This window comes from Urocampus carinirostris, chromosome 16 (assembly GCF_059441175.1).
Source record: "Urocampus carinirostris isolate Australia breed hairy pipefish chromosome 16, RoL_Ucar_1.0, whole genome shotgun sequence".
Classification (NCBI taxonomy): domain Eukaryota; kingdom Metazoa; phylum Chordata; class Actinopteri; order Syngnathiformes; family Syngnathidae; genus Urocampus; species Urocampus carinirostris.
Genome location: NC_142364.1, coordinates 33,038,786 through 33,066,362, shown reverse-complemented (window position 1 = coordinate 33,066,362; position 27,577 = coordinate 33,038,786). Strand labels below are relative to the sequence as shown.

At 41.4% G+C, this 27,577-nt stretch overlaps 1 protein-coding gene across 4 annotated transcripts in view; it reads right to left on the bottom strand.

The window, feature by feature from the left end:
* The window catches only part of LOC148351123 (uncharacterized), an 86,011-nt gene that overhangs the window by 41,121 nt on the left and 17,313 nt on the right, over positions 1–27,577 (bottom strand). The window contains exon 3 of one of the 4 annotated variants that reach the window (XM_088320194.1): positions 1,130–1,409. The exons of the other annotated variants lie outside the window; for them this stretch is intronic. Within the exon in view, the coding sequence (XP_088176320.1) occupies positions 1,393–1,409 (17 nt within the window). The 3' untranslated portion in view covers positions 1,130–1,392. Of the gene's footprint in view, positions 1–1,129; positions 1,410–27,577 lie in introns of those variants that run through there. 4 annotated transcript variants of the gene reach the window in all.

The following is a 27,577-nucleotide window of genomic DNA, read 5'->3' as shown; positions in this document are numbered from 1 at the left end:
TCTATTTGTAAATAAAAGCATTTTTTATCAAACCATTCAAAGACTGAAAGTGTTTCATTTTATTTTTTTTGTGAAATTCAATTAAAAAATATAAGGCATTTGTTGAGAAAAACGTCTAAAAAACTTAACTGATAAAACAATTGGTTTGAGTTCAACCGCTGATGAATTTACTTCACTTAAACCTTAAGTACTTAAATAGAAAATGGATCACAACATGTAAATGCTGTCAGTGACATGAAAAAAAACTCTCACGATAGGTTTTCTTGCGCAACCGCACCACCTAGTGGACCAAGGAAGGGGGACCATACATCAAAAATTGAGGCCTGTCGCTTTCGAGGAAAATAGATTGTCATCCATCTATGAATTATGCACCGTCTTTAAAATAACAATTGCTGTTAGCCCTTGAATTTTAATCCACATATTAGTTTCAGAAATGCTGACTCATGCTACACAGTGATGTTACAAATCTAAATCTAATCACTTACATTCTGACTTGGTTGCAATTAATGACTAATTTAGAAAAAACATAAAAGGGCTATAAAATCGCATGTAGTAGAATACTATCAATATGTTTAAAACATCTCGTCTCTGAAAACCATAAACAGCAGAAAAAAATAATGCGAAAATCCAAACAGGAAACAGAAGTATATGGCCATTTCTGTCAAAACTATATGAATAATGAAATGAAATGATCTGCATTTGTATAGCGCTATTCAAGTCAATGACTTCCCAAAGCGCTTTACAGTGTGCTTCACATTTCCCAATAGCGGCCTTGTAATGCAGCCATGTAAGACGCTAACCTGCTTATTGGGGGTATTGGGGTTTCAGTGTCTTACCCAAGGACACTTCGACATGTAACACGGACAAGCTGGGATTCCTTGATCCCAAGACGAGCGCTCTACCTCCTGAGCTACTGCCGCCCCGAATACACTAGACTTTAATTTTAATCACAAATGTTATTAATTTATAACTTAAAACAACAACATTTCATGTTCATGTATTGATTATTTATACATCGGCTAACGTGGCCAGATGAAAAAAAAAGAGAATAACCCCATAAGACATTCAGCACAATATACAGGGTGTCTCAAAAAATGTACTCACTCTTAGAATGACGAGAAAACCTTTATTTATGCACATAGAGTGAAGTGAAATAGCATGAATACATGAGACAAATGTAATTGAAGAATCATTTACGCAAATGTTCAAAATGATGACTATTATTGTCCAGACAACGCTGAAAACGCGCACCAAGGCATTCGCAAACGTCGCCAAACATGTCATTAGGAATATCACGACATTGTCTTTCAATTTCCAATTTCAATGCAATTCCAATAGTATTTCAGGACAAATTTTCTCTCTTCCAAACTAAGTTGATTTCCTGCCATGGCTTCAGTAATTCAGGATATCTGCAACACATAAAAAGAGTGAGTACATTTTTTGAGACACCCTGTACAAATATTGCAGCGTCGATATATATTTGGCAGTTGGTTGGTTGGTTCTGGGTAAATATAATGGTAACTTACATTTTCAGTTGCAGGAAGTTCTACAATTTACTATTAGAAAACGCTTCTTTAGTTTTTGGCTTGGCCCGTTATAAATGTCCATAAATGACCATCATCGCACTCATACACATCTTCATTTAATGCATGGTCTATTGAGTCAGAATGCCGAGAAACATAGCAACAATTTTAAGCATTTAGAAGCATTTTTCAACCATGGAAACACATTAGAAATCAAGCATTTTCAAATATTTCAAACACCCATACAAACCCAGTAATTATATTTTTTGGGGGAAGTATAATTATTTTTTTTAAAAAAGAAACGTTAATTTGGAAGATGTAATACGGCAGATTTGAAACCATTTTGCAAAGAAGAGTGGGCCCAAATTCCTCCACAGGAGTGTGACTCATTACAAATTATCTTCAACCTTTTCTGTCATGATTACTGATGTGAGGCACCTGTGCCCGTTCCTTTGGCGCCAAGAGCCCTGGTCGCTGATTGGCTCCCTGCCTCTTTTTAAACTCATATGTGGTCCACAGCATCAAAAGCAGCACTGAGATCCAGCAGCAGTGGCATTGACGAGGCACCGAAATGTATTGCTAAGAGGAGACCTTTGGTTACTTTAGCCAGGGCTGTCTCAGTAGAGTGATTTGCTCTGAATGCTGACTAGACAGATTCAAATAGATTATTTTCAGACGTCAAGTCGTTTTCATAAGTGAAGCCGGATACGGGTCAAGAAGGCAAGTAGTACGTTTGGCCCTACTGACCATCCGTGTAAGACTTTCAAGGGAAAACTCACAAAAACTGGAAAACATTTCTGAACAGCCGCCGACACGGACATCACCCAAAACGTCTGCGCTTTTAAGGTAGGGCGAGGTGGCAGACTTTTCGTTTATAATTTCATTCCAGATTAGCTGAATCGTTTATTAAAAACAAAGTCATTAGCAGAATAGGCAGAACTATTCGGATTAAGCTGCTGTCCAGTAAATTTCATCATTGTGTCAAACAAAAATTTCGGATTATTTTTCGGGAGAGCAATAATCCTAGAGAAACTCCCTATATGACACACCATGTTGAGGAGCTCTCTGTGGACCTTAAAAAATGAATTGTGGCACACCATAAGGCTGCCCAAGTCTACAAGATGACTGCTAACACCCTAAAGTTGAGCTGCAGTACAGACGCCAAGATCCTCCAGCGTTTAATAAAAATCCAGATGCACTCACAACACGGCTTGTGTTGGATGTCCAAAGAAGCTGAGAGAACTTGCACAGCGTCACATACAAATACTGTCTAAGAAAGATAGGGGCAGTAGTGCTGTCAGTGTTGCTGCAGGGATTGAAATGGTTGGGGGGAGGGGGGTAGTAGCCTGCAAGTGACTTAGACCATACACTTCAGGAACTTTCACTTTAGGGTGTACCCACTTTTGTTGCAAAGGGATTTAGTTATTGACGGCTATTCTCTGAGGTTTTTATTTATGTATTTATTTTCTCACACACACTTAGACAGAGGATTGGGTCACCATTCATACAGCAACACGAACAAAAATATATACAATTGACATACCCATAAATAACCAAAAAAAAAAAAACAACAACAAAAAATGTTAATAAAAGAATTAAAATAAAAGGTGAGGTGTTTAGGCATCAAGTAAAAATTGTGTGATACGCGTCCATCTTTTCTCGAACTTATCTAGTTTCAGTTGAAGTCTTGCAGTGATTTTTTTTCCATAATGTACATTTGCTTTATTTTTCTCTCCATTGTTTTAAGTTAGGAGGTTGTGGTTTCAGCCAGGAAGCTGTGATCATTTTCATTGCTACCAGAAATATCACCCTTAGTAATATATGTATTGGCCAGTCAATAACTCTCCTGGCAAAATTCCTAATACATAGGTCACTGGGTCCAACCTCGTCTCCCAACCAATAATTAATCTTATTTCTGTCTGAATACTTCTCCAGAAATTTAATACCACAGGGCAATTCCAGAAAATATGCGTGAAATATCCGACCTTCCCACAGTTGCGCCAACATAAATTGGATGTATTTTTATATTTTGAAGTGATAGAGGATATATGGAAGTATCTCATTTTTACTTTCCATTTAAATTCCTTCCATGTCGGACTGCTGGTTATTTTATGTCCCTCTTTCAAAGTTTTCACCCATTCATCGTCTTTTATCACTACATTAGCTTCTTGTTCCCATTTTTCCTTAACCACCATCTCATCATTACTGAGATCCTTTTGCAGAGCTTTATAAAATTTCGAGATAACCCCCTTTATTTATAGTCCTTTTGAGTATGATATCAACAATTCCTCAACCTTAGTTGTCTCCTTACATATTTTCCCCATTCATTGTTTCTTGGGGTAATGCCTTAGTTGCAAATATTTGTAAAAATCATTACTAGGTAGGTCAAATTCTTGTTGAAGTCGTTCAAAATATTTCATTTCCTGTCATTCTAACACTTGGGTAATCAACATCAATCCTTTTTGGGCCCATTTTAAAAATCCTACATCCATAACCCCAGGTTTAAAATCTGGGTTTTTCGCTATTTTTATAGCCCTATTCACAGACCTTGACCTTTTTAGGTTTTTTTTTGTGTTGTTGACCATGTTTTAATAGTTCCCTTAATCCATTCATTCTGGAGATTTAACTTCTTCCACATCAATACTGATATGAATGGTAACAATTCCATAGGCACATTTGGACAAGACCGCTGCTCCATGTCCACCCATATTGTATCTTGGTCTCCACAGAATAAGAGCTTTAATTTGAGCTGCCCAATAATAATATCTAATATTGGGTAGGTCCAAATGTCTGCATTTATATAGCACTTTTCAGGTCAATGAAGACCTCCCAAAGCACTTTACAATGTGCTTCACCGATAACCGATAGCAGCGTCAGCCATGCAATCGGGGGCACTAGGGGTTCAGTGTGTTGCCCAAGAACACTTCGACATATAACACAGAGGAGCCGGGAATCAAAGCTGCGACCTCTTTATCCCAAGACGCTTGCTCTGTCTCCTGAGCTAATGCCTTTTTTGGAAGCTAAAAGAGTTTTGTAATTAATGTTAGGTTTCTTCTTTTCCAATAGAAATGTTCATATCAATTTATTTACCACTTTAAATGTGGATTCTGGGAATAGGAGGAGACTGAAATACAAATAATAGTCTTGGTGATATGTTCATTCTAATTGTTTCTACCCTTCCAGTAAGCCTTTAGACCCAAATTTCCCATCTTTCCAAATCCTTCTTTATTTCTTTCATCGACTTTCCACCATTTGCATCAAACAGCTGTGTGGAATCTGGTGTAATATTCACCCCCAAATATTTAAACCCTTTATCCGTCCATTCTAAATCAAATCTGTATATCACCTCAGTTGGACATTTTCCTGATATAATCATTGCTACTGATTTGCTCTCACTATTTAAATACCCAGCTACTTCTCCATACGTATATTTTAAGGTTCTCCAACAGTGGTAGTATTGATAAGGAGGGCCCTTTCAGCATTACCAACAAGTCATCAGCAAACAAAGATATTTTATGCTCTTCTCCTCCCTCATCTAGTATTTCCCTTATTTGCTCATTTTGTCTTATCGATTCCACGAGTGGTTCTATGCTTACTGCAAACAAGAGTGGACTTAAACAGTCCCCTTGCCGGACTCCTCTTTTAAGATGAAAGAAGTCTGAACAGTGACTATTAACTCTAAGCCTAGATTTAGGATTTTTATAGATAATTTTTACCCACTCTACAAAGTTTTGAGGGAAGCCAAAAGCCATAGGTGTTAGGATGTTTTCCGGCACTATGTTTTTGTTGACCTTAAATATAGCAGTTGTGCAGTGAAAAATTTTACTAAATAAATAAAATAATAGTATGATGTTCTGTCGGTTCGGAGAAATACTGAGACAATTTGCTGACCACAAAAGTGATGTCTGGTCTTGTACATGTGGATAAATAAATTGTACTTCCTTGGATCTTTTATTCTCTCAGCGTCTTCTCTGTACTCTAGTTTTGCCTTGCATGGGGTCTCTCTGGACTTACAATTTCGCATTTCAAATCTTTCCAATATTTTGATAACGTATTTGTTTTGAGACATTTTGACCTGACCATATGTTTGGCTGAAATCAATTCCCATGAAATGTTTTAATTTATCCCAGATCTTTCATTTTGAATTTTTCTGTCAACATCATCTTTACACTGTTAAGTACACTCTCATTACTGGCTGCAATGATGAGACCAATAAGCTCATTTTTCATTTTCTTTCTCCCTTGTATACACACAGTGGTCTGCTGGATTCTGAACAAAACCTTTTTCAGTGACACATGTATGTAACATGACATTGCAGTTACGACCTGATTGTTTAAACCGTTAAAGAGATTTGTTCAGTTGACATAAAAGTGTCTCACCATTTTCTGATCTTTTCTCGTAACCTTGTGGTTGCTCTATATAGAGTTCACAGTCAATTGGTGCATGTAAATATGCTGTTTTCACATCCATCTGGTGCAGGATTAAGTTTTCCTGTGCCGCCTTTTGCATTATCACCCTAAAACTTAAACCCATCTGCCCCCACTGTCTGTTGGCCTGGTGGTAATTTGGTGAGGCTGAAGGTATCATTTTCTTCCAAAGATTGTATCTCCTCATCCATGGCCTTTTCCCACTGCCTTGACTCGGTAGATCATATGGCGTCTTGGTAAGACTGGGGAATGTCACATATTGCTCTATAACAAGAGTCTATACAGGTCTGTAACCTGTCCCCTGCATCCTCACTTTCAAAGTCAGTTTCGAAGTCCTGCAGATATGCTGGTTTCTTTCTGCTCCTCGGTGGGTTCTTTCTCTTCACACTCACTGTGTACACACCTGCTTGTAAACTCTCTCTTTTCAGGTGAAAACCCTGAAGTAATACTCTGTACTTCTTGACCTAATACATTTTGCATTTTGACATCAGCATCATTTATTTTACTGTCATAAATCTCTTGTTGTATCTTTCTCTCGCCCATCTCCGGGCAGTGGGCAGGGGACACCCTGAACTGGTTGCCAGCCAATCGCAGGGCACACGGGGACAGACAACTCACTCGCTCAGTCACACCTAGGGACAATTTGGACCTAGAATCTAATTTCCCTTTTTCTTGCTTATAGGCAAAACGGATTGATCCAAATTTGTGAAGTTTGGATATGTTAGGCATTTTTCCTGTAAACATCTCATATGGTTTTTTTCTTCGTGCGTCTGCTGTAGCACCTGTTCCTCACATAGGCTGCTGTTTGTACAGTATAGCTCCATAGCTCATTTTGTAATTTACTGTCAAACAGTAAACATCTACCCATGCTGTAGAGAGTTTGCCAACCTCTCTCTGCTGTCCCGTTTTGATGGGGTGAATAGGGTGCAGACGTCTCATGTCTAATCTTTTTCTTGCTTTGTAGAGCCTGGAAATCTCTGCTTGTAAATTCAGAGCCGTTATCTGAGCGAATACACTTTACTTCTCCATGAGGTGCAACATCTGCTAAGAATCTTTCTGTAGCTTGTACAACGTCACCTTTTGTTTTGAGAAAATACACAAATATGTACCTGAGTAATGGTCTGTAAAATACTATGGATATTTGTGACCTTCTATGCTTAGTTTTCATTGGACCAGCTAGATCAGTATGGACCAGATGTAAGGGTTTCTTAGCTTTTGTGTCTGGTTCTCTATTTCTTGTCTGAGTGAATTTTCCTTGTGTACATACTTCACAAAACTGATCTGGCTTGACTGTACATCTTGTAATTTCCTTACCTTTCACTACACCTTGTAACTTCTGCACATTTTCATGATTACAGTGACCCAATATCTCATGCCAGGTTTGAATGTCTTGACATTGTTTACATTGATCAACTGCATTCCACTGAACAGTTGGCAAGTATAACAAATTTCCACTTTCATGAATATCAAACCTACTGCCGTCTTTAGTGACCATGCAGCTGTCTCCTCGCTTGAAGATGATTGTGGCTCCCCCATTGGTTGCTCTTGCCACCGAGAAGATGTCATGTGGGTATGAAGGCATGTAGAGTGCATCACGTAAATGTGCTCTGTGTTCTTGTCCAGCGTTGTCTAGTAGATTTATCATCGCTGTCCTGGTGCACTTTGTGCCGTCAGCTAATTCAACAGAATGGCTCCCTGGCGTAAAGTTGTCATCAAACTTGTCAAAAATTTTGATGTCGTTGACGATGAGGGATGTCGCTACTCCATCCACCATGATGTCTTTCATGTCAACGTTGTCAGTTTCTCCTTCTTTGTGTGTTCGGCCTTAAAGTATTGATCCTGGTCATCATCCGTTTCCTCCAAGACCTTTCTGGCACCATCTTGTCCATTCTTCTTTTTGCATAAGGATTTATGGTGTGTATTATTTTTACAGTAATTACACCATACCTTCCTGTAGCATCTTTCTGATATGTGACCTTTTAGTCCACACTTGTAGTGTAGTAAATAGACATTATGGCGCCCTAAAACGTGGTTTTGGCACAGGAAAAGTGGTCCGTCTCGGATGAGCAGTCGAGGTAAGAGAAGTTTTTTTCCTCTCTTATTTCGGTTTGCTCGTGTGAGACTGGGAGCCGGCGACGTGGGAGCTAAATTATGAAAATTCGTGCACGTGAATTCCGTCTATAGTCAGGCCCAAGTTCGGACGGATGAGATACATAGACTGAGTTGTGATTTTTATGTCCGACGGGAGTTCTGAGCTCAGAGAGTCCTGTTTGTTTTGGGACATAGGCTGCTTGAAAACAGAAAAAAGGCTAATTTAACCTGGATAAGAGGTTGCAGCGGCGTCGGTATTTGTATATTTATGATTGTCTTGAGATCTGTGTAATAGCGGTGATGAGACGTCGTCATTTGCTGAAGTGTCAGTTCGAGAGTAGACGATCTATATATGGTTAATACGGGGCATGTTTTATGTGTTTCCCTAGTCGATTTAGGATTTGTGAGGCTGCCGTGCAAGGTACGCTTAAAAAGAAGTGTGGTGCATAGTAACTCGCAATTTTCTAGAATCTGAGAGGTTATACCGGCGTTAGAAAAATGAGCAGTTAATCAGATGTTGTATTATTAAGATATATTCGCATAGAACAAGCGATACAAAGAATGTGTGTGTGACATGAGTCAGGCTTGCGCTAACAGGTGTGTTCTTTTACATTTTACGGTCTTGTATGTGCGTTAGTGTCTTGCTTTTTGTGGGTTATTCTCGTGTGTGAGTTGAGCACGCGCTCCGATCACCCCCCACCCCACCACCGTCTTTCCCCCGTCTTTCTGTCCTTTACTTTGTGTAACGTTATGTTTGAGTTGTTTGACTTACGGAGGGGGTCTTGGAAAGATAAATGAAGAGTGGAGTGATTACTTTTCCTCGCCCGCGAGGACGTAGTGGTGAAAGGGGAACTTAAGAGCGCAGAATGGGCTTATTAGTGCGTGAGAACAGGAAATAAGAGTACTGCGCGATTGGTGTATGAGATAGATATGAAAAACTTACGGTACTGGGATATAAATTAAGGTGAAAGACTCATTGAGCGCTCCGTCTACGTGTGGCTGTGAATTTGAGATCTGTTTCCGTTGAACACTCTGACGCTCTGAAGTTGAAGATTCGTGTGCGAAGAGGGCCACTCGAGTGGGAGGAGCTGGGTCCGCCCTAAGATGAATATTCATGAAAGGGGTTGAGCTGGAATGAACTGTTTGTGTCTGAGCAGAAGCAGACGTGCGAGCAGAAGAGGCCCCCCCCGCCCATTCTGAGCCTGAACAGCGCCCTCGTTCGGAAAAATCAGGACACGCGTCCAAATCAGCCTAAGTTTGCAAAAGCAAGGTCAGTGACATTAATTGAATAATTATGAACATTCTTGTGCCAGTGAAGCTTTTGGGATTGCGCCATCCGGACAAGGCCGAGCAGATTGAAAAGGTGTCACAAAAGTGGGAGAAGAGGACGAAGGATCTTCAACCTGCATGGCCGAAAGGTGGTACGTTCGATACATACTCTTGTGATGTCATGGAAGTCAGGATTATGGACTACAAATCTGGAAAAAATAACAAGAAACGACAGGAGAAGAGGAACACAGAAAAGGAGATTTTGAAGCTGTTTAAGACTGAAGGTGCGCATTACAGAGAGAAAATTAGGGAAGGACTGATTCGACTAAAAGATAAATCATTGAATGCTGAAAAGACAACTGGATCAGCTGGGTTGTATCCAACTTTGGTCGGAACAATGAAAATAAATGGGGATTTCAAGTATGATGGAGAAGGAGACGAGATGAAATTGCCAACAAAAAACTTAGGGGACGCACCAACAAGTCCTCAACATCCTCCTATCCCAAAGCATTGTAGCACGGAGAGAAAGTTCGACGCAGTGGAATGCAGGGAACCGCTCGACTGCTATGCGGAAAGAAATGAAACGGTCAAGGGAAAGTCAGGTGAATTTTTTTGGGTCGACATGGGAACCGGAGGTGTCCGTCAAACAAGCCAGAACATGGAACAAGAACAACAGCGTGCGGTCCGAGCTACCATCAGAGAATTGGAAGAAGAAATAGACAATCTTCACGCAAGAGCTGAGACAAGGGAGGACGGTGAAAGACCTGGACCGTCAATGGTTGCGACTGGAAATTACGACCTAAGATATAGGCCTAATATCCGGCCGCCAGAGAGGTATACAGACCCTGGTCAGTTTCCAATTCTAATCAAGGGAAACAAAGGTCAGTACATCCCTTGGCAGACGCTCGACCTCACGGGTCTGATTTCCCGATTGCCAGACATACATGAAGGTGCTGGGAAGTGGATTCGACGGTTTGAAGAAGAGACTATTGGCAAGCTGCTAGCCATCGGCGATATCAAGTCAGTATTGGCACAATGTGTAGGTGCCTCAACGATGCAGAGTATTTTGCGCCATAGCAACAATGGATGGATGATCGATGTGATGGCGGATGGAACTGAATTTAACGCCTACCGTGCAGTGGTGTGGAAAGCATTACGGGATGAATACCCTGCCAAGATTGATCCAAAGGCATTAAAAGGTGAGACTCTCGGCGAAACTGAGAATCCAGCTTCATACATCGGCAGACAGCTCAAACGATGGAAACAGGAGACAGAGGAAGAAGTGGAGAACAGCCCTATACTTTCGACTCTGTTTCGCAATGCAGTCATTGGAGCCCTGCCAATACAAGTTCAGAGTAAGCTGGAAGATGCCGTAGGGTTAACCTCAATGCCATACAGGGAGTTCCGTGACCATGTTGTCCACGCCATTGAGAGATTCAGAAAGGATCAGCAAAGACAGCAGGACTTAGAAAAAGCTGAACAACGGAAACTCACTCAGATGCAGCTCTCTGACCTGCAGAATAAAGTTAAACTGAAGACTCAAGCACCTGTACTGGACCAAACCATCCAGGCAAGCGTGACGGCGCCGCCCATCGCTCCATCAACCCAGCAACCACTTCCGGTTGTTAATGTTTATCAGCAACAGCCATTTGGCCGGCAACCCTACGGAGCAGTACAGGGCCAGATGCCTGCCTGGGGTCGAGGTGCCCCAAGAAGGAACGGGCACGCGCCCACAGGCCAAGTGCTCGTGTGCTGGAAATGTCAGGGTCCTGGTCACTTTGCACGAAACTGTTCAGCAGCCGGTCCAGGGGGATGGAGAGGAACAAAGGGGGGCCCGTCAAGACAAGGAAGAGGATCTCCAGGTTCAGGTCCAAGATATTGGCATTAGGGGGGCCCAGAGAATCCTGTGGGGGAGGCCCAATTCACAATTCATGCAGGGGAAACTGGCAGGGAACCAATAATCCAGGTCAAAATTGAAGGCAACAAAATCCCAATGCTAGTTGACACCGGAGCTACATATACCTGCATAAGTTCAGAGTATGCCTCGAACCTCCCCATGTCCGGCAAATTCATAAGAACAATAGGATTCTCGGGATCAAAACAAACCATTCCAATGACAGACCCAGTGAAAATCTCTACTGAAGAGGGTGAAATTATGATACCCATTCTTGTGTCAGAAGAAACGCCAGTAAATTTGCTGGGAAGAGACGCTTTGTGTAAGCTTGGAGTCAAATTGTGGTGCACTCCTGACGGGGTGTATCTGGACAGGATTGGACTCAAGAATCAAATGCTACAACAAAGCAAAGGCGCAAAGGTCTATTGGTTGGGAAATCTACAAGAACCTGTAAATAAAATTATGGAAGTATGGGAACCTGTCATCAAAATACAGCTACCAGAGGCATTCAAACCAACGACGGAGTATCATTGCACTATGTATTATGACTCGTCCTGCAGTATGGTCTACGAGGAAATATGGGACAAACAGACAAAGAACATCACAGTAGAAGTTTTGGTCGACTGCCTCCTGATTGGCCATCAGGGTGCAGCTCTGAACATCAAACCAAATGACTTCACGTCGCAGTGGTTCGGAGTGCCGGAATCGGAACCACATATTGCATTACTAGTCAACAAAGGATTCAAATCTAAAGACCTAGGTCCCATGGTGAAAGCAGCAAAGAGCGTGAGATGGATTGAGACTGAAGATTCGGAAATGACAATCTCAGACGAAGATGGTATGGTGAAAATACCATGTGAAATGAAAATGGATGCGAAACCTTGGGTGGTTACCATACCAGAGGCGACACAAGCTGTTCAAGATGAAGAAAAACAAGAGGACGTATTGAGACAAGACATGCTGAACCATGTTCCGAAGGAGGTGTGGTCAAATCATGACACCGATGTGGGATTGGTGAAATCAGCAAATCCAGCTGAAATACAACTGAAACGGGGAACGAAATTGCCGTTTCGACCGCAATATCCGCTGAAGCCGGAAGCGGAAGCAGGGATACAAAAGACGATCGACGGGCTGCTCAAGGCTGGAGTACTAATTGAGATGCAAAGTCCATGCAACACTCCGATTTTTCCAGTTCTCAAATCGGACAAGTCTAAATATAGATTGGTACATGATTTGAGAGCGGTAAATGAAGTTGTCCAAGATTGGGCAGCTGAAGTTCCAAATCCAAGTACTATCCTCACAAATGTGCCTCCAAACGCAAAGTACTTCACAGTAATTGATCTTTGTTCAGCATTCTTCAGCATTCCGTTATCTGAAGACTCATGGTATCTCTTTGCATTCACATACCGAAGGAAACAATACAGTTACACACGGTTGCCACAGGGCTTCAAGCATAGTCCTCATATGTTCAACCAAGTACTGCGTAATGACCTGGAAGGCCAAGACATCGAGAGTACACTGATACAATATGTTGACGACCTGCTAATCTGCTCAGCAACGCTCGAAGAATGTCATAGAGACTCGATCAGAGTCCTACAAAGACTGGCTGAAACAGGACACAAGGCTTCAGAAGCCAAACTACAATACTGTCAGCCGCAAGTGGAATATCTGGGAAGACTCATTTCACAAGGGAGCATTGCAATGACACCAGAGCAGCTCGAGGGAGTCAGCAAAGCTCCGAAACCTCAAACGGTCGGACAAATGATGACCTTCCTTGGAATGACGGGATTCAGTTCCGAGTGGATTGAGGACTACGCATGGAAGACCAACCCATTGAGGGACTTGATGAAAGAAGCAGGAACGACGATGCTACGAGCAAAATTGCAATGGACAGACACTGCAATGGATGCTTTCGAAAATATCAAACAAGAAATGCAACGAGCGCCTTCTCTGGCAACACCGGACTACACAAGACCATTTCTGCTGTACGTAGCGAATCGACACAATATGTATGCTTCAGCTGTGTTAATGCAAGAGACGTGCAGTGGCAGACAAAAACAGCCAATTGCCTACTACAGCACCAAACTTGACAATGTGGTGCAAGGATGGCCGCCATGTTACCAAGGCTTGGCTGCAGTTCATTATGCATATGAGAAGGCCACAACAGTAACTATGGGCTATCCAGTGATAATTTACACCCATCACAAGATTTCAGGACTGATAAATCAAGGCAAGTTTGTTGTCACTCAGGCCAGATGTCTACAGTTCATGCCACTGTTGACGTATCCGGACATTACATTGAAAAGATGTAATACAACAAATCCAGCTAACACCATACCGTTTGAATTTGAGGGTGAAGCACACGAATGCGTTGCGGACACAATGAAGTACACCAGGTTGCGACCGGATTTGGAATCCATTCCGCTACTGGGTGCAGACCTGACGTATTTCGTTGATGGATCATGCTTCCGAGATTACCGGGGAAATCATGCTGGGTACGCAGTTGTCAGGCAAGAAGCTGAGCAATATGTGACGCAGAAAGCAGAGAAATGTGAACAGCCATGTTCGGCTCAGTGTGCAGAACTAAAAGCCTTGACAGAAGCGTGTAAGCTAGCAAGAGGAAAAACTGCAAACATATACACCGACTCGGCATATGCGCATGGAGTTTGCCATCATTTTGGAACCGTTTGGAAGCAGAGAGGATTTAAAAAATCAGATGGGAGCCCAATTCATCATAATCAACAAATTACGGAACTAATGTCTGCTATGATGTTACCATCGAAATTGGCCATCATCAAGTGCCAGGCACACAGAAGAGGAAATGATGCAGTGATACGTGGGAACAATGCAGCGGATGAGGCAGCCAAAGAAGTGTCAAAAAGCAAAGTTGCTGTCCTCGCTCCTATGGTTTCACTAGAACCAATGGCAACGCCAGACGATATAATCCTGATTCAAGGTGAAGCGAGCCTGAGCGAAAAGACACTGTGGAGAGAAAGGGGTGCTACCTGTGATGATAAGGGACTTTGGCGATCGCATGAAGGACTGATTATTGCTCCAGTGTCACTGCTGACTATGTTGATATCAGACGTGCACACGATCGACCATTGTGCAAGGGGAGAAGTTGTGAAGAAGCTGAAAAAACAAGGTTACTGGTCTCCGTATTTGCAGGCCACGGTAGACGAAGTGCTCAACCAGTGCGAAATCTGTGCTGAAAGAAACATCAGGAAGTGTGTACGGGCACCGATTGGCTTTGTGCCAGTCCCACAGGGACCATTTAAGCATTTAGTAATTGATTATGTAGACATGATAAAGACAGTCCAAGGAAAACGATATATGCTCGTCGTGATCGACCGATTTAGTCGTTGGGTGGAAGCAGTGCCATCAAAAGATCTAGGTGCGGAAACAGTAATTAAGTTTTTGATTAGAGAAGTTATTCCGCGATTTGGCATACCGTCAGAAATAAGCTCGGATAACGGTGCGGCATTTGTTCAAAAAGTCGTGAAGGGCATCTTACAAAAACTACGCATTAAACAACGGTTGGGTGCGGTGTATCACCCACAAAGTCAAGGAATGGTGGAAAGAGTAAATGGCACATTAAAATCAAAGATAAACAAGATCTGTGCAAGTACTAAGCTAAACTGGGTAGATGCGCTACCATTGGCGTTGATGAGTTATCGTATGCAAACTCATCGGATCACACATTTAACACCGCATGAAATGCTAACAGGCAGACCAATGCCAGCGCCGCATTTGAGAGGTCCCTATAAAGGGCCGCCGCTTGAGCAACTACAAACTGAACTGAGAGACTATATGAGACAATTGACGGCTATCCAGAAGGCCATCTACCTGCAGGTGAAGAGGCAAGAGTCCAAGGTCGAACAACCATTCGAGAGGACGGTGGTCCCAGGAGATCTCGTGTACATCAAGGTGTTTCGACGAAAGTGGAACCAACCGAGGCGTGAGGGACCGTACACCGTCGTAAGGGCAACGCCGACCGCTGTCCAGGTCGAGGGCAGCTCAACCTGGTACCATCTAAACCACTGTACCAAGGCTCGCGCTGCCACCGTCGACGAGACCAAGCAAGATCAACAGGGCAGTAACGTTAAATTAGGAAAACAAAATGTGGATGACAAAGCTGTGTGTGATAATAAATTGTCTAATATGGTTGTTACTAGGAGCAGAGCTCGAGAAATCGCAGCGGCAAATGGAAATTGCGGATCCAGAAGTGCAGCCGGAAATCCCGACAGCGGCGATGCAGTTGCAGACCATGACCCATCAAAGAGACAGCGGCCCGGTTAAGTGTGACACTACTATACAACATGCTGAAACAATTGAAAATTTGGAAAGTACAATTCGTAATAGAAAGCATATTGGAAGTACTAAAATCCCGAGTACGATGGGATTAATCCGACAAAAGAGAGACGTGGAACCAACCGAAGTGCCGACTGTATACCGAAAACCAGATATGTTAACAACAGTACAGACTAACGTAACGGATAACAAGCCAAGCTTTAACAGCTGGTGGTCTAGTTTGTGGGTCACTCCAGCACCTAAAGAGATGATACCGACGGTAACAACACACCCAAAATCAGAGAAATCTACACCCGAGGCAACAACACCAAAGGGTGAGGTTACAACACGCCAACTGCCGAAAATGAGTACACTAGTAGTTCGTAAAATACAGGAAAATGTTACAGAGGGTAAACGGCCAGAGCAATCACATTTAAACGAGGGGGTAACCGTGACTCCTACAATAAAACGACCAATTGAAGTAGAAACTCAAAATGATACAGTGGGTAAGCCAATTGAAGTTAATCCTCAAAACAGTATGGCCTACGAAGACTATTGTGCGGATGGTGGAGTTGGCAGTCAGGACAGTCGCCTAGTCATGAGTGACTATAGGCCAAAAAGTTTTAACCCAACGGACGAACTTGGGTGGGAAACCGCGAAGTACAACACATGGTATAGATGGTTATGGTATACTGCGAGAGTCATGACAGATGAAGAATGTATAGCATGCTCGACGGCGCCACCAGGCGTTTTAATTGTAATTCCAGAAAAACATAATATGAAGACGTGTGCAGAGGAGCAGCGACGGATTTGCAAAGACCCAAGATTTGCTTCACAAATAGTTATAGTTAAGCCAGTTCCGCTGCCAATGTGTACGATAGAATGTAGATTTATTTCTGGTGCAAAAGGTGGACATTATTATCCAAGGCTATCGGGGACACCTGAGAAAATTAGGTATAGGATGTTTAGAGAATTTCAACGATCAACGGACCACAAAGTCCCTCCAAAAAGATATCGGGTAGATAGAACTGCTGAGTATGAATGTTATGCAAGTGGTGGATATAGCTACAAGGGCATAGATGGACACGAGGTAGGAAACACGACAGTGAAGTGTAAGACAACTTGGGTTATATCCTGGTTTCCACACGCAAATATGTATCCTTTATTTCCAGATAAACCAGTATGGTTTGAAAATCCGGGTGAGCAAGATCAGACATGCGAAAACGTAACAATGACAATTCCAGACATACGTTATTTGAGGGATCAATCAGTCGCAATAGCAGACAGTTACTGGATGTGCGGAGGTGACTATTTAAGGAGCAAGCTTCCACGAAATTGGGCAGGATTGTGTACACTTGTGAGAATGAAAGTACCGGTCCATATAATGTATAAAGGGGTTTATGAGCTACTAAGAGTTTCTAGGGAAGCCAGAGTTAAGAGAGCATATCTTCCGGATGGACGAGTATATCTAGATGCCATCGGACAACCGAGAGGAATTCCAGAGGAATTTAAAGCTAGGAATGAAATTAAGTCTGGATTAGAATCGATATTTATCTGGATAACTCCGAATAAGAACGCAGAATGGATTAATTACATTTATTACAACCAACAACGTTTTATTAATTACACTAACGAGGCCTTTAGTGCAATAGGAGAACAATTACATGAGACATCTAGGATGGCCTGGCAGAATCGTCAGGCCCTCGATTTTCTCTTAGCCAGTAAAGGAGGCGTGTGTCATATGATAAAGGAGGAATGCTGTACTTATATACCTTTAAATACAGCCGCAGCAGGAAGCTTCACAAAGGCGCTGTCAAAGATTCGTGAGTTGAGCAATGAAGTGACAGTAAATACTGAAAAGAACAGTATCTCTTTTGATTGGTTCTCGTCTACATTTGGGTACTGGGGTGGTCTGTTAGCAAAAGGGGGAATTCTTGTACTAACTGTCGTAATAATTATGTGTTTGTTGTGTTTCTGTGCCATACCTATTCTTAAAAGAGGAATGCTTAAGACTTTTGGAGAACAGATGACAGTAGTTGCTAATACTAGGGTGGCAGAAGCTCAATTAGCACAGTTAGTGATTGAATACCCAAGCTTATTCCTTAGTGAGGAGGAGCAGATGACTCAACTAAATTCAACGCCTTGAAGTTTATCTGGCAACATTAACAGTGAGTCTATATTACTTTAAATAATGGAGCATCTGCGGAAAGAGACACATATGATGATCTGGACCAAATACAATATCAAGTACCACTATTGTTAAACACGCAACACACTATATAGCGCTAGGAATAACGGCTACAAATATATATTGGTTTCTGATTGTGTTTCTTTTGTTGGTATGTCACACTGCCGGGGAGCGAGCTGCTGACTGAGATGGTCGGGATGCGTCGTCGCGTCCGGGTTTTGGGCTGCATGGAAACTGAGCGTGATGCCTGCTGGGATGATCCCCCACTCCGACATCTGACTTCACGACACCCGCTGACGAATACGGCGAAGCACGTTCTTCGAAGTGTTTACGGGGATCAGGCCTAAGGCCAATATGTATACTGTATCACTATCTAATCATGCACGTATATATTGGAATATATCAACAACTATAACCGGGAGTTTGCACTGTTGTGATCACTTTTATCACTTATCGGTTCATATATACATATATCTTATCATGTACTGAACGACTATTCTACGTGTATGATCCAGTATGTACGGATAAAGATAAAATGCGTAGGGAGACTGGTGCATGGGTTGAAATGTTCAAATCAGGTGTTTGGAGTGTCGGAGGTTTTTGTAATTGAAACATGAACAATGAAAGTTAGAATAATCACAGCAGGCTGACCGCCAGAATTTTATTTTATTTTTGATACGCATAAACTCTGTCCGTGTATTGATATCTATGATTTGTAATACTTTGCCACTACTCTGTATTCATTTTCGATTTTAATTTCTGTTCTAAATGGGAGGTGGTCCTCCCAAAGGGGGGATTGTAGTAAATAGACTTGCATTTGTGCATACACTGAAGTCTATTGACGTCAGTGAAAAACTCAGTTCGGGAAGTTCTTGGCAGACAGTTGAGTTTGCTTGAAGATAGACTGCGAGTCCCTGTATACACTGGGCAAGGAACGAAGATCTCTGTATGCACTGACGTCAGTCTGTTTGGAGGAGCCATCTCCTTGTCTCCTAATAAGGAGACAAGGAGATGGCTTGAACGAGAAAAACAAAATTCCTTTAAGTAATACGTGATATCGGACCGCCTTTTGGGGTGTACAAATAGCGATGTTATGCCTGGAGCTTTTTCGAGATCTTCATTGAGGCATCAATAAAGTCATCTCCCTCCCATGTCGCGCTGGCTTTTTGTCCATTTCCCTTATCCACATAGGAGAAGGTTTCTCTCAGATCATAACCTACGTTTTCTCTACAACAGTAGCATTTTATCTGTTCATCATTTCTGCCTTCAGCATGTTTTTATGTGACCTGGTTTCACATACGTTTTCATCACATTATCTGTGGAGTCAGACGTATTCATTTTCTCTGCATCCTCAAAGACTTGCAATCTTCTTTTGAACTCTGCCAGCGTGACATTATCTTTATTTTGTGTAACATGGACAGCTAGGGGTTTAAATGATTCTGGAAGTCCACCTAGTATCATTGCAACAGTTAGTCCATCACTCATGACTTCTTCTGCGTCTCTAAGAATCCTAATTATGTTTTCTGCTTTTATGAGATAGTCAGTGACTTTTTCTTCTTTTATCATCCGCAGATTAGTTAGTGATGTATACAAATGTATAATTCTTGGCTTACTTTTTCCGGAATAATGTTCGTTCAAAATTTTCGGGGCCTTTCTGCCTTCATCAGGTGCTTCATGCCTTACGAGCGAAAGGCTTTTGTCGTCTATTAGTCTTATTAGCTCAACATAGCAGTCAGCATTTTTCCTTCATGCTTCATTCTGTTCTTCTTTTAACTTCAGAATGTGCAAGTGACCTAAGAACCTGGTCTCCCATGGGTCAAACTTATCTTCAGTCCCGTTGTCATCGTTCCTGCTGCTCCGTTCGCCATTTTCCCAGTGGCACCAAAATTTCGAAATGGATTTTGTCTTGCCGCTTTAAATTCGTTTATTTACGCGTAAAACTTATTCCGAGTCTTGCTGCTTTAACTTTGTTTAAATTTGCGTAATACGTCACGTTAAACTTCTTACAATGTCCACTTAACTCCAAGCTGGTTCACTCACGTCGAAACTCTGTGTAATACATCACGTCCACGTTGTTGTGAGTGCAACTTTGACTGCCTGGGCCCATAACCTGTTAAGGATGTCAGAGTGTGCGGTTTCCTCATGCGTGCGAAGATAAGCAGGACATTGTGGTTCAGTCTTGAAGTATATTTATTCTTAACAGCAAGCAAACAAGAACACGGCTTCATCCAATCCAACATGGCAATCTACAATCAGCAGAACGAAATATAGTGCGTGCATAATGACGTCCCTCAAAAGAAAACAATTTCACGAGTAAGAGCGCTATAAAATTGATAAATCTTAACACAAGTTCAGTTTTTTTCTCTCTTTCCCTGAATTCCATTTGAACTCCAAAACTTTGAACCTAGAAACACTCAGAATTCCTCTTAATAACCAGGTAATACACAGTGATAGTTAACTCAACCATCTTCAATGAACACTCACGGGCATCACTTTGTTTGTGCGGTCCCTGGATGGCACACAAAACAAAAAAAGTTTTGTTCCTACCAAAAATTACACTTCTATCATGAATAGCATCTTATGTTAGAAAATGTGTTGTAAACAACCCTTCATGAGAGCATTTTCTTTTTTTGAGTTAAAATTCTTAGTTATTTTAACAAAGTTGCAACTAAACCCATTACTAATAAGAATCACCAAACAAGTACACTACTCCCTGAAAGCCAACGCAACGGGCCACAGCCATACATTCTTAACAGCCCAAATCATCACTCACTTACATCAAATTTTTGTAATTATTTGCAAAAAAATATTTGTGCCAAGCACATTATTAATAGGAATCATAAACGAGTGCAAAGTAATTTCATATTGTGAACTAGCTCATCTTTCTAGGCCCCATAAAACAAACATTGAATTCCCTGTTATCAAATCATACTTACTCCCTGTAAGCCAATACAACGGGCCACAACAATACATCGTTCACGACTCATAACATCACTCACTTGATAGATAGATACTTTATTCATCCCCGCAGGGAAATTCACATTTCTAGCAGCATCCCTGCGCTGAGAACAATACAATAATAAAGCAAAAAGAATACAATATACAAATACCCAATGTGACGTGCTAATAGCCACTGTAGCGTGTTACAAAGAGTATCTTTTTCACAGAATACACATTGCAATAAAATACGGTAAGATGCAATGTAGGGGGTGTGGTTTAATGTGGGCCTTTACTCTTTTTCAGTGCCCGTCTCTCAGCTACTGTTGTCAGGCTGTCCAGCTCTGTGCCCACAACAGAGCTCGCTTAACTCGCCAGTTTATTGAGACGAGAGGCATCCTTCTTCATGACGCTGCCTCCTCAACACGCTGCCGCATAGAAGAGGGCGAATTGCCACAACTGTCTCAGAGAATATTTTCAGGAGCTTTTTGCAGATGTTGAAGGAGGCCAGCCTTCTGAGGAGGTAAAGTCTGCTTTGACCTTTCCTACATAGAGCTTCTGTGTTGGCAGTCCAGTCCAGTTTGTTGTCCAGCTGCACACCCAGGTATTTGTAGGTCTGGACAAATTCTACACATTCTCCTTTGATGGTTACAGGTTCCTGGGAGAGTTCTAGTTCTCCTGTAGTCCACCACCATCTCCCTGGTCTTGGTGGTGTTTAGGTGCAGGTGGTTTGCGTCGCTCCATTGAACAAAGTCCTGAATCAATTTCCTGTACTCCTCCTCCTGCCCACTTCTGATACATCCCACAATCGCAGTGTCATCAGCAAACCTTTGCACGTGGCAGGACTCAAGAGTTGTACTGAGTGTCCGATGTACAGCCCCTCTCTTTCACATACTGGGGTCTGCCTGTCAGGTAGTCCGTAACCCATTCTACAAGGTGTGAGTTAACTCCCATCTCTGTCAGTTTCCTACTAAGTAGCAGAGGCTGTATGTTATTGAAGGCACTGGAGAAGTCCAAAAATGTAATCCTCACAGCCCCCTTAGCCCTATCCAGGTGAGCGAGGGATCTGTCTAGCATGTAGACTATAGCATCCTCCACTCCTACCTTCTCCTGGTAAGCAAATTGCTGAGGGTCGATGGCATGACGGACCTGTAGCCTCAGGTGGTGCAGCAGCAACCGCTCCATGGTTTTCATCACATGTTATGTCAGGGCGACCAGCCTGAAGTCGTTGAGTTCCTCAGGTCTTGATTTCTTTGGGACTGGGATGATGCAGGATGTTTTCCACAGCTGAGGGACCCTGCCCTGTTCAAGGCTCAGGTTGAAGATGCGCTGTAGAGGGTCTCCCAGCTCCAACGCACAGGCCTTCAGCAGTCGGGGGGGATACTCCATCTGGACCAGCTGCCCTGCTGGTTCGCAGCCTCCTCAGCTCTCCACACACCTGTGCTGCAGTTATCTTGAGTGGGGGGATGTCCTTCGTGCTAGGGTCCAGAGGGGGAGGGACAGCTGCAGTACTCTGGGGTGAGAATGAGTTGGGGTGGTCAAACCTTTTGAAAAAGTTTAACTGGTTGACTCTCCCCACATCTACGTCCACAGCCACACCCTGCTTGGTGCTGCAGCCAGTAATGGTTTTCATCCCTTCCCACACCTCCTTCATGCTGTTGTTCTGACTGATGTCAAATTTTGTGTCATTATTATCATTAACAAACAGTTCATTTAAGTTTGCCGACATGAAGCAGTTAGAATTAAGTCCCGAATTTGTCATGATTACTAATTCCCTTCGGGGATGAACAAAGTATCTATCTATCTATCTATCTATCTAATTCGGGGTACCTGTGGCTGTTGGTCTCTTTTTAAACTCCCGTCTTCCGAAAGGAACCCGTCAGACCGTCTGCGAACCTATGCTCTCAGCTAGGCAAGCTTTTGTACTCTCTGACATTATCCTGACCTGTTTTGCTGCCTGATACATGTTCCTGCTTTTGCTACTCCGTTCCGGCCATCGACCTGTTTTGCTCTGTTTCCTGCCTGATACCTGTTGCCGACCTCTTTTCTGGACCCATTTGTTTTGCTCCAGCGTCCTAGCCATCTACCTGTTTTTCGCTGTCAACGACTACCCTCGCTCAACACGGAGGTGCCACTTCTGCGTTCCTGCCATCTGCTACCCGTGACCGACAATCATCGGATCGTGGATCCAAGCACTGCTCTCTTTAATAAAAACTGAGTAAAACAAACGCTATTGGCTCCTGTCCCCGTTCCTGGTCTGTGACACAATTATAGTTTTTTTAACTTTATTTTTCCCCATACAGGTTAGCAAGCTATCTAGCTAGATTTAGAATGTACAGTTGACATGTTACCACACTGAAAAAATGTTAGAAATAAATAATCTCTTGCCTTATAACTTCCCTGCACATTGCATTTAACACAAGCAAACACTTAATAGTGTGACAGTATCTCATTTGTGGAAATAAAGGGTTTTGAAAATTAGCTACTGTCTTCATTGTGGACGTGAATAGTGTTCTTTTTAAATTTTTGTTTTATTCTTTGGTAAAGTGATCCAGACCGAGAGTGAATTTACCGAATATAACTTTAAACTCACACATATAAATACATAAGTTATATTCATTCCACTTGCCGCAGTCAACTTCCAGGCGGTACAAAACATTGAAGCAAATCTCAGGCGGGGAAACGGTTTCCATTTCACCAGTGGCTTGGCTTCACCTTTTATTCCCAAAACACAAACTGAGTCCGGCTGAGAATATTTTTTTCAAGTAACGGCAAGAGTTCTGCCTGACTGTTCTGGCCCCACAATTGGATCGTGCTTGTGTATTGTGGCGAACCAGCTCCCTCCCAATAGTAATAATAACAATAACACTAATACTACTCCTACTACTAAAAAATAATAATCTTAATAATATTGACAAATACATAAATGGAAACCAACAGCCACTAAATGAGTGAACATCGGCAGAACCAACTGCTAATGATGTGTATTTGCCAAGCGCCGTCTGCTGTATTATACCTTTGTTATTTTCACTTCGGGAAGTGTTAACTCTGTTGCCACACTCACGTAAAATCATTTCAATTCATCCGGCTATCTTGCCTGGTACAACTATAAATAAATACTCATTGGACTCCAGAAACATAATCAGCTGAGGGGATTTTTTTTAAATTTATTTTTGGGCCATTTAAAATGAAAACTTCTCACTAATAACACAGCCATCTTGGTGTTTTACTCCAATCACCCACCGGTTAGATTTCTTTCAGGGCTCCAAGAACAAATGATGGCAATAATATATAATAACATAAGAAAGGTGTTTATTACTTTAATATTCCAGTGTGAAAATCAATAGAAAGAATATGATGGCATTCGAGTGAGGAAAAAATACGTCTAAAAGACTAAACTAATAAAATAATTGAATTGACTTCAACCGCTGCAGAATTTTCTAAACTTCAACCTTGAATGGCTATTACAACACTAATGACACAACGCTGTCATTTATACAGTTGTGCCTCCTTTTACGAGCACCTCTAAACACGAGAATTTCGTGATATGAGATTTATTTAGAATAAAATTCTTACTCCGCCTACGACAGAAAATCCAGGTCACGAGAATTCCCTGAGGCAACGACTGAAGACCACCAGAGACCGCTTACCGATCGTGACAGCTCAGCGCCAGCATCATCTTGTTACAGTTGTGCATGCAAACTACTACAAGCAAAAAAAAAAGCCTTTATTTTTGTGTGTTTGTACATTTATGTAAAAAAATAATTTTAGTTTTAAGTGTAGTAAGTGCTCATGGATCTCATACCTGTCAATTTTAACCAACTGTTTTCTTATTAATGCTTGCAATTATTCTTGCTAAGACATGTAAAACGACACGAAAAGATGCTGTTTTTTTTTTAAATCTTATTTTTTTCAATCTAAAAAGTCTCTAATCATTTGATAAAACCAAGATGCATACAAGCAGGACTGATTGGTTAATACAATTTTTTTAATTCAAAATGTATTACTTTCAATAAATGCAGACAGTAAACTTCTAATTTAGAGCAACTTATTTAACTAAAATATTCCTGAAACAATATCTAAATTATATCCATCCATTATCTGCACCGCTTATCCACAGTCGAGCCGCGGGGATCTTAATTACATGTCATATGAGGATAAGCGGTGCAGATAATGGATGGATGGATGGATATATCATACTGGACTGTCTCAGAAAATTAGAATATTGTGATAAAGTTCTTTATTTTCTGTAATGCAATTAAAAAAACAAAAATGTCATACATTCTGGATTCATTACACATCAACTGAACTGAACCTTTTATTATTTGAATATTGCTGATTTTGGCTTACAGCTGAAAAAAAACTCAAAAATCCTATCTCAAAATATTAGAATACTTCCTCAGACCAAGTAAAAAAAATAATTTTATAACAGCAAAACTAAATCAAACATTTGAAAATGTCCATTGATGCACTCAGTACTTGGTTGGGAATCCTTTTGCACGGATTACTGCATCAATCCGGCGTGGCATGGAGGCAATCAGCCTGTGGCATTGCTGAGGTGTTATTGATGCCCAGGATGCTTCGATAGCGGCCTTCAGCTCATTTGCATTTGTAGGTCTGGTGTCTTTCATCTTCTTCTTAACTATACCCCACAAATTCTCGATGGGGTATCAAGGACAGTGATGCCATGGTCCGTGCACCAGTTACTGGTGGTTTTGGCCCTGTGGGCAGGTGCCAGATCATGCTGGAAAATGAAATCCTCATCTCCATTGAGCTTTTTAGCAGATGGAAGCATGTAGTGCTCTAAAATCTCTTGGTACACAGTTGCATTTACTCTGGACTTGATGAAACACAGTGGACCAACACCAGCAGCTGACATGGCTTCCCAAACCATTGCTGACTGTGGGAACTTCACACTGGATTTCAAGCAACTTGGATTTTGCTCCCCTCCAGCCTTTCTCCAGACTCTGGCGCCTTGACTTCCAAATGAAATGCAAAACTTGCTTTCGTCTGAAAAGAGGACTTTGGACCACTCTGCAACTGTCCTGTGCTTCTTCTCCATAGCCCAAGTCAGACGCTTCTTCCGTTGTCTAAAGTTCAGAAGTGGCTTGACCATGGGTATACGGCTATTGTAGCCCATTTCCCGGACACGTCTGTGAACTGTGGCTTTTGATTCCTGGACTCCAGCTTCAGCCCACTGTCTTTGAAGCTCCCCCAAATTCTGGAAGCGGCTCTTCTTCACAATTTTGTTAAGGCTGCGGTCATCTCTCTTGGTTGTGCAGCATTTCCGGCCACATTTTTCCCTTCCAACAGACTTTTTGTGGATATGCTTTGAAACTGCACTCTGTGAACAGCCTGCTCTTTGAGAAATTTCTTTTTGTGTCTTACCCTCCTGATGGAGGGTATCAATGATGGTCCTCTGGACAGCAGACAGATCAGCAGTCTTCCCCATACTTGTGATTTAGTTTACTGAACCAAGCTGAGTGTTTTTAAGGCTCAGGAAACCCTCGCAAGGTGTTTCGAGTTAATTAGATGATTCAGGTGATTAGTTGAATAGCCTACTTGTATACTTTTTCATGATATTCTAATATTTTGAGATAGGATTTTTGAGTTTTTTTCAGGTGTAAGCCAAAATCAGCAATATTCAAATAATAAAAGGCTTGAAATAGTTCAGTTGATGTGTAATGAATCCAGAATGTATGACATTTTTGTTTTTTTAATTGCATTACAGAAAATAAAGAACTTTATCACAATATTCTAATTTTCTGAGACAGTCCAGTATATCTATCTATGAATCTTTCTATATAATCATGAAATATAGGCTATTTTAGTATAGATGACTCTTTTGAAATGTACAGTAATCCCTCTTGTTTGCGGGGGTTACATTCCAAAACTCTGTTCCTTTTCTAACTTCAAAATAATTGACAAATTTAAAACCATGTGATCAAAAACTATTTAAAATGAAACTTGTGGCAGCAAAAATTATAATGAAAGAAAAATGCAAGTTATTTTTTTCAACGTATGAAGGTCCTCAATTGTCTAATCATTGTAGAAGTGTACATACCAGCAGGCATTATGTTATAATTTTCTTTTAATGATTATTCGTTCATTTTAATAAATGCAGTCAGAAGATATGTATTTTGTAGTCATACTTTATTTACAAAAATACTTGGATATTTATTTTAAAAAGTACAAAAACAGCAAATGCAGAAAATATGTCTTTTTGTTATACATTATTTAAAATTAATGAAAAGTACTTGAATATTAATTTAAAAAAAACACACCCAAAAACATTGAAATCAGAAATGATGTCTTCCGTTGTAATATATTATTTACAATCAATAAAAATAATTGAGGAATCGAGGATATCGTAGAAAAAAGTACAAAAACATCAAATGCAGTATATATGCCTTTTGTTGTACTACATTTACAATCAATAAAAAAAATATACAGTAATGACAGAGATTGGTCACCTGTCAGAGGTGTAGACCTGAACTAGCGGAGAGAATGTCAGTTTTCTTGTATTTCTTCACAGCCTTCTCTTTGCTTTTGTTCTCTTTTCTTCACACACTTTTTTTGTCTTTTGTTTCATTTTTCCTTGCGCTCCTTCAGTTCCTTCTCTTCTTTATTCTCTAGCACCTTTCTTTCCTTTCTTTATCCTTGTGCTGCTTTTCTTTTTTTCTCTTGTAACTTCCATTTCTTTCACCTTCTTCCCAAGCTTCTTCCTTTCCTTCTCCATCCTCTTCTGCTCCTTTCTTTCCTTTTCCTCATTCTCAGTACACTCCCTCATCTTTTCCTTTGGTGCTAAGACCAAGTTCACCATATTTGTCTCAACTTGGCCGGTTTTGAAGAACGTCTGTTAAAAATGCATAAGAGACGAAAACACCTAATCAATCATTTCATCAATAATGTCGACATTTCTTCATTCAAAGTGACTGAAAAGAATGCACACTATGAC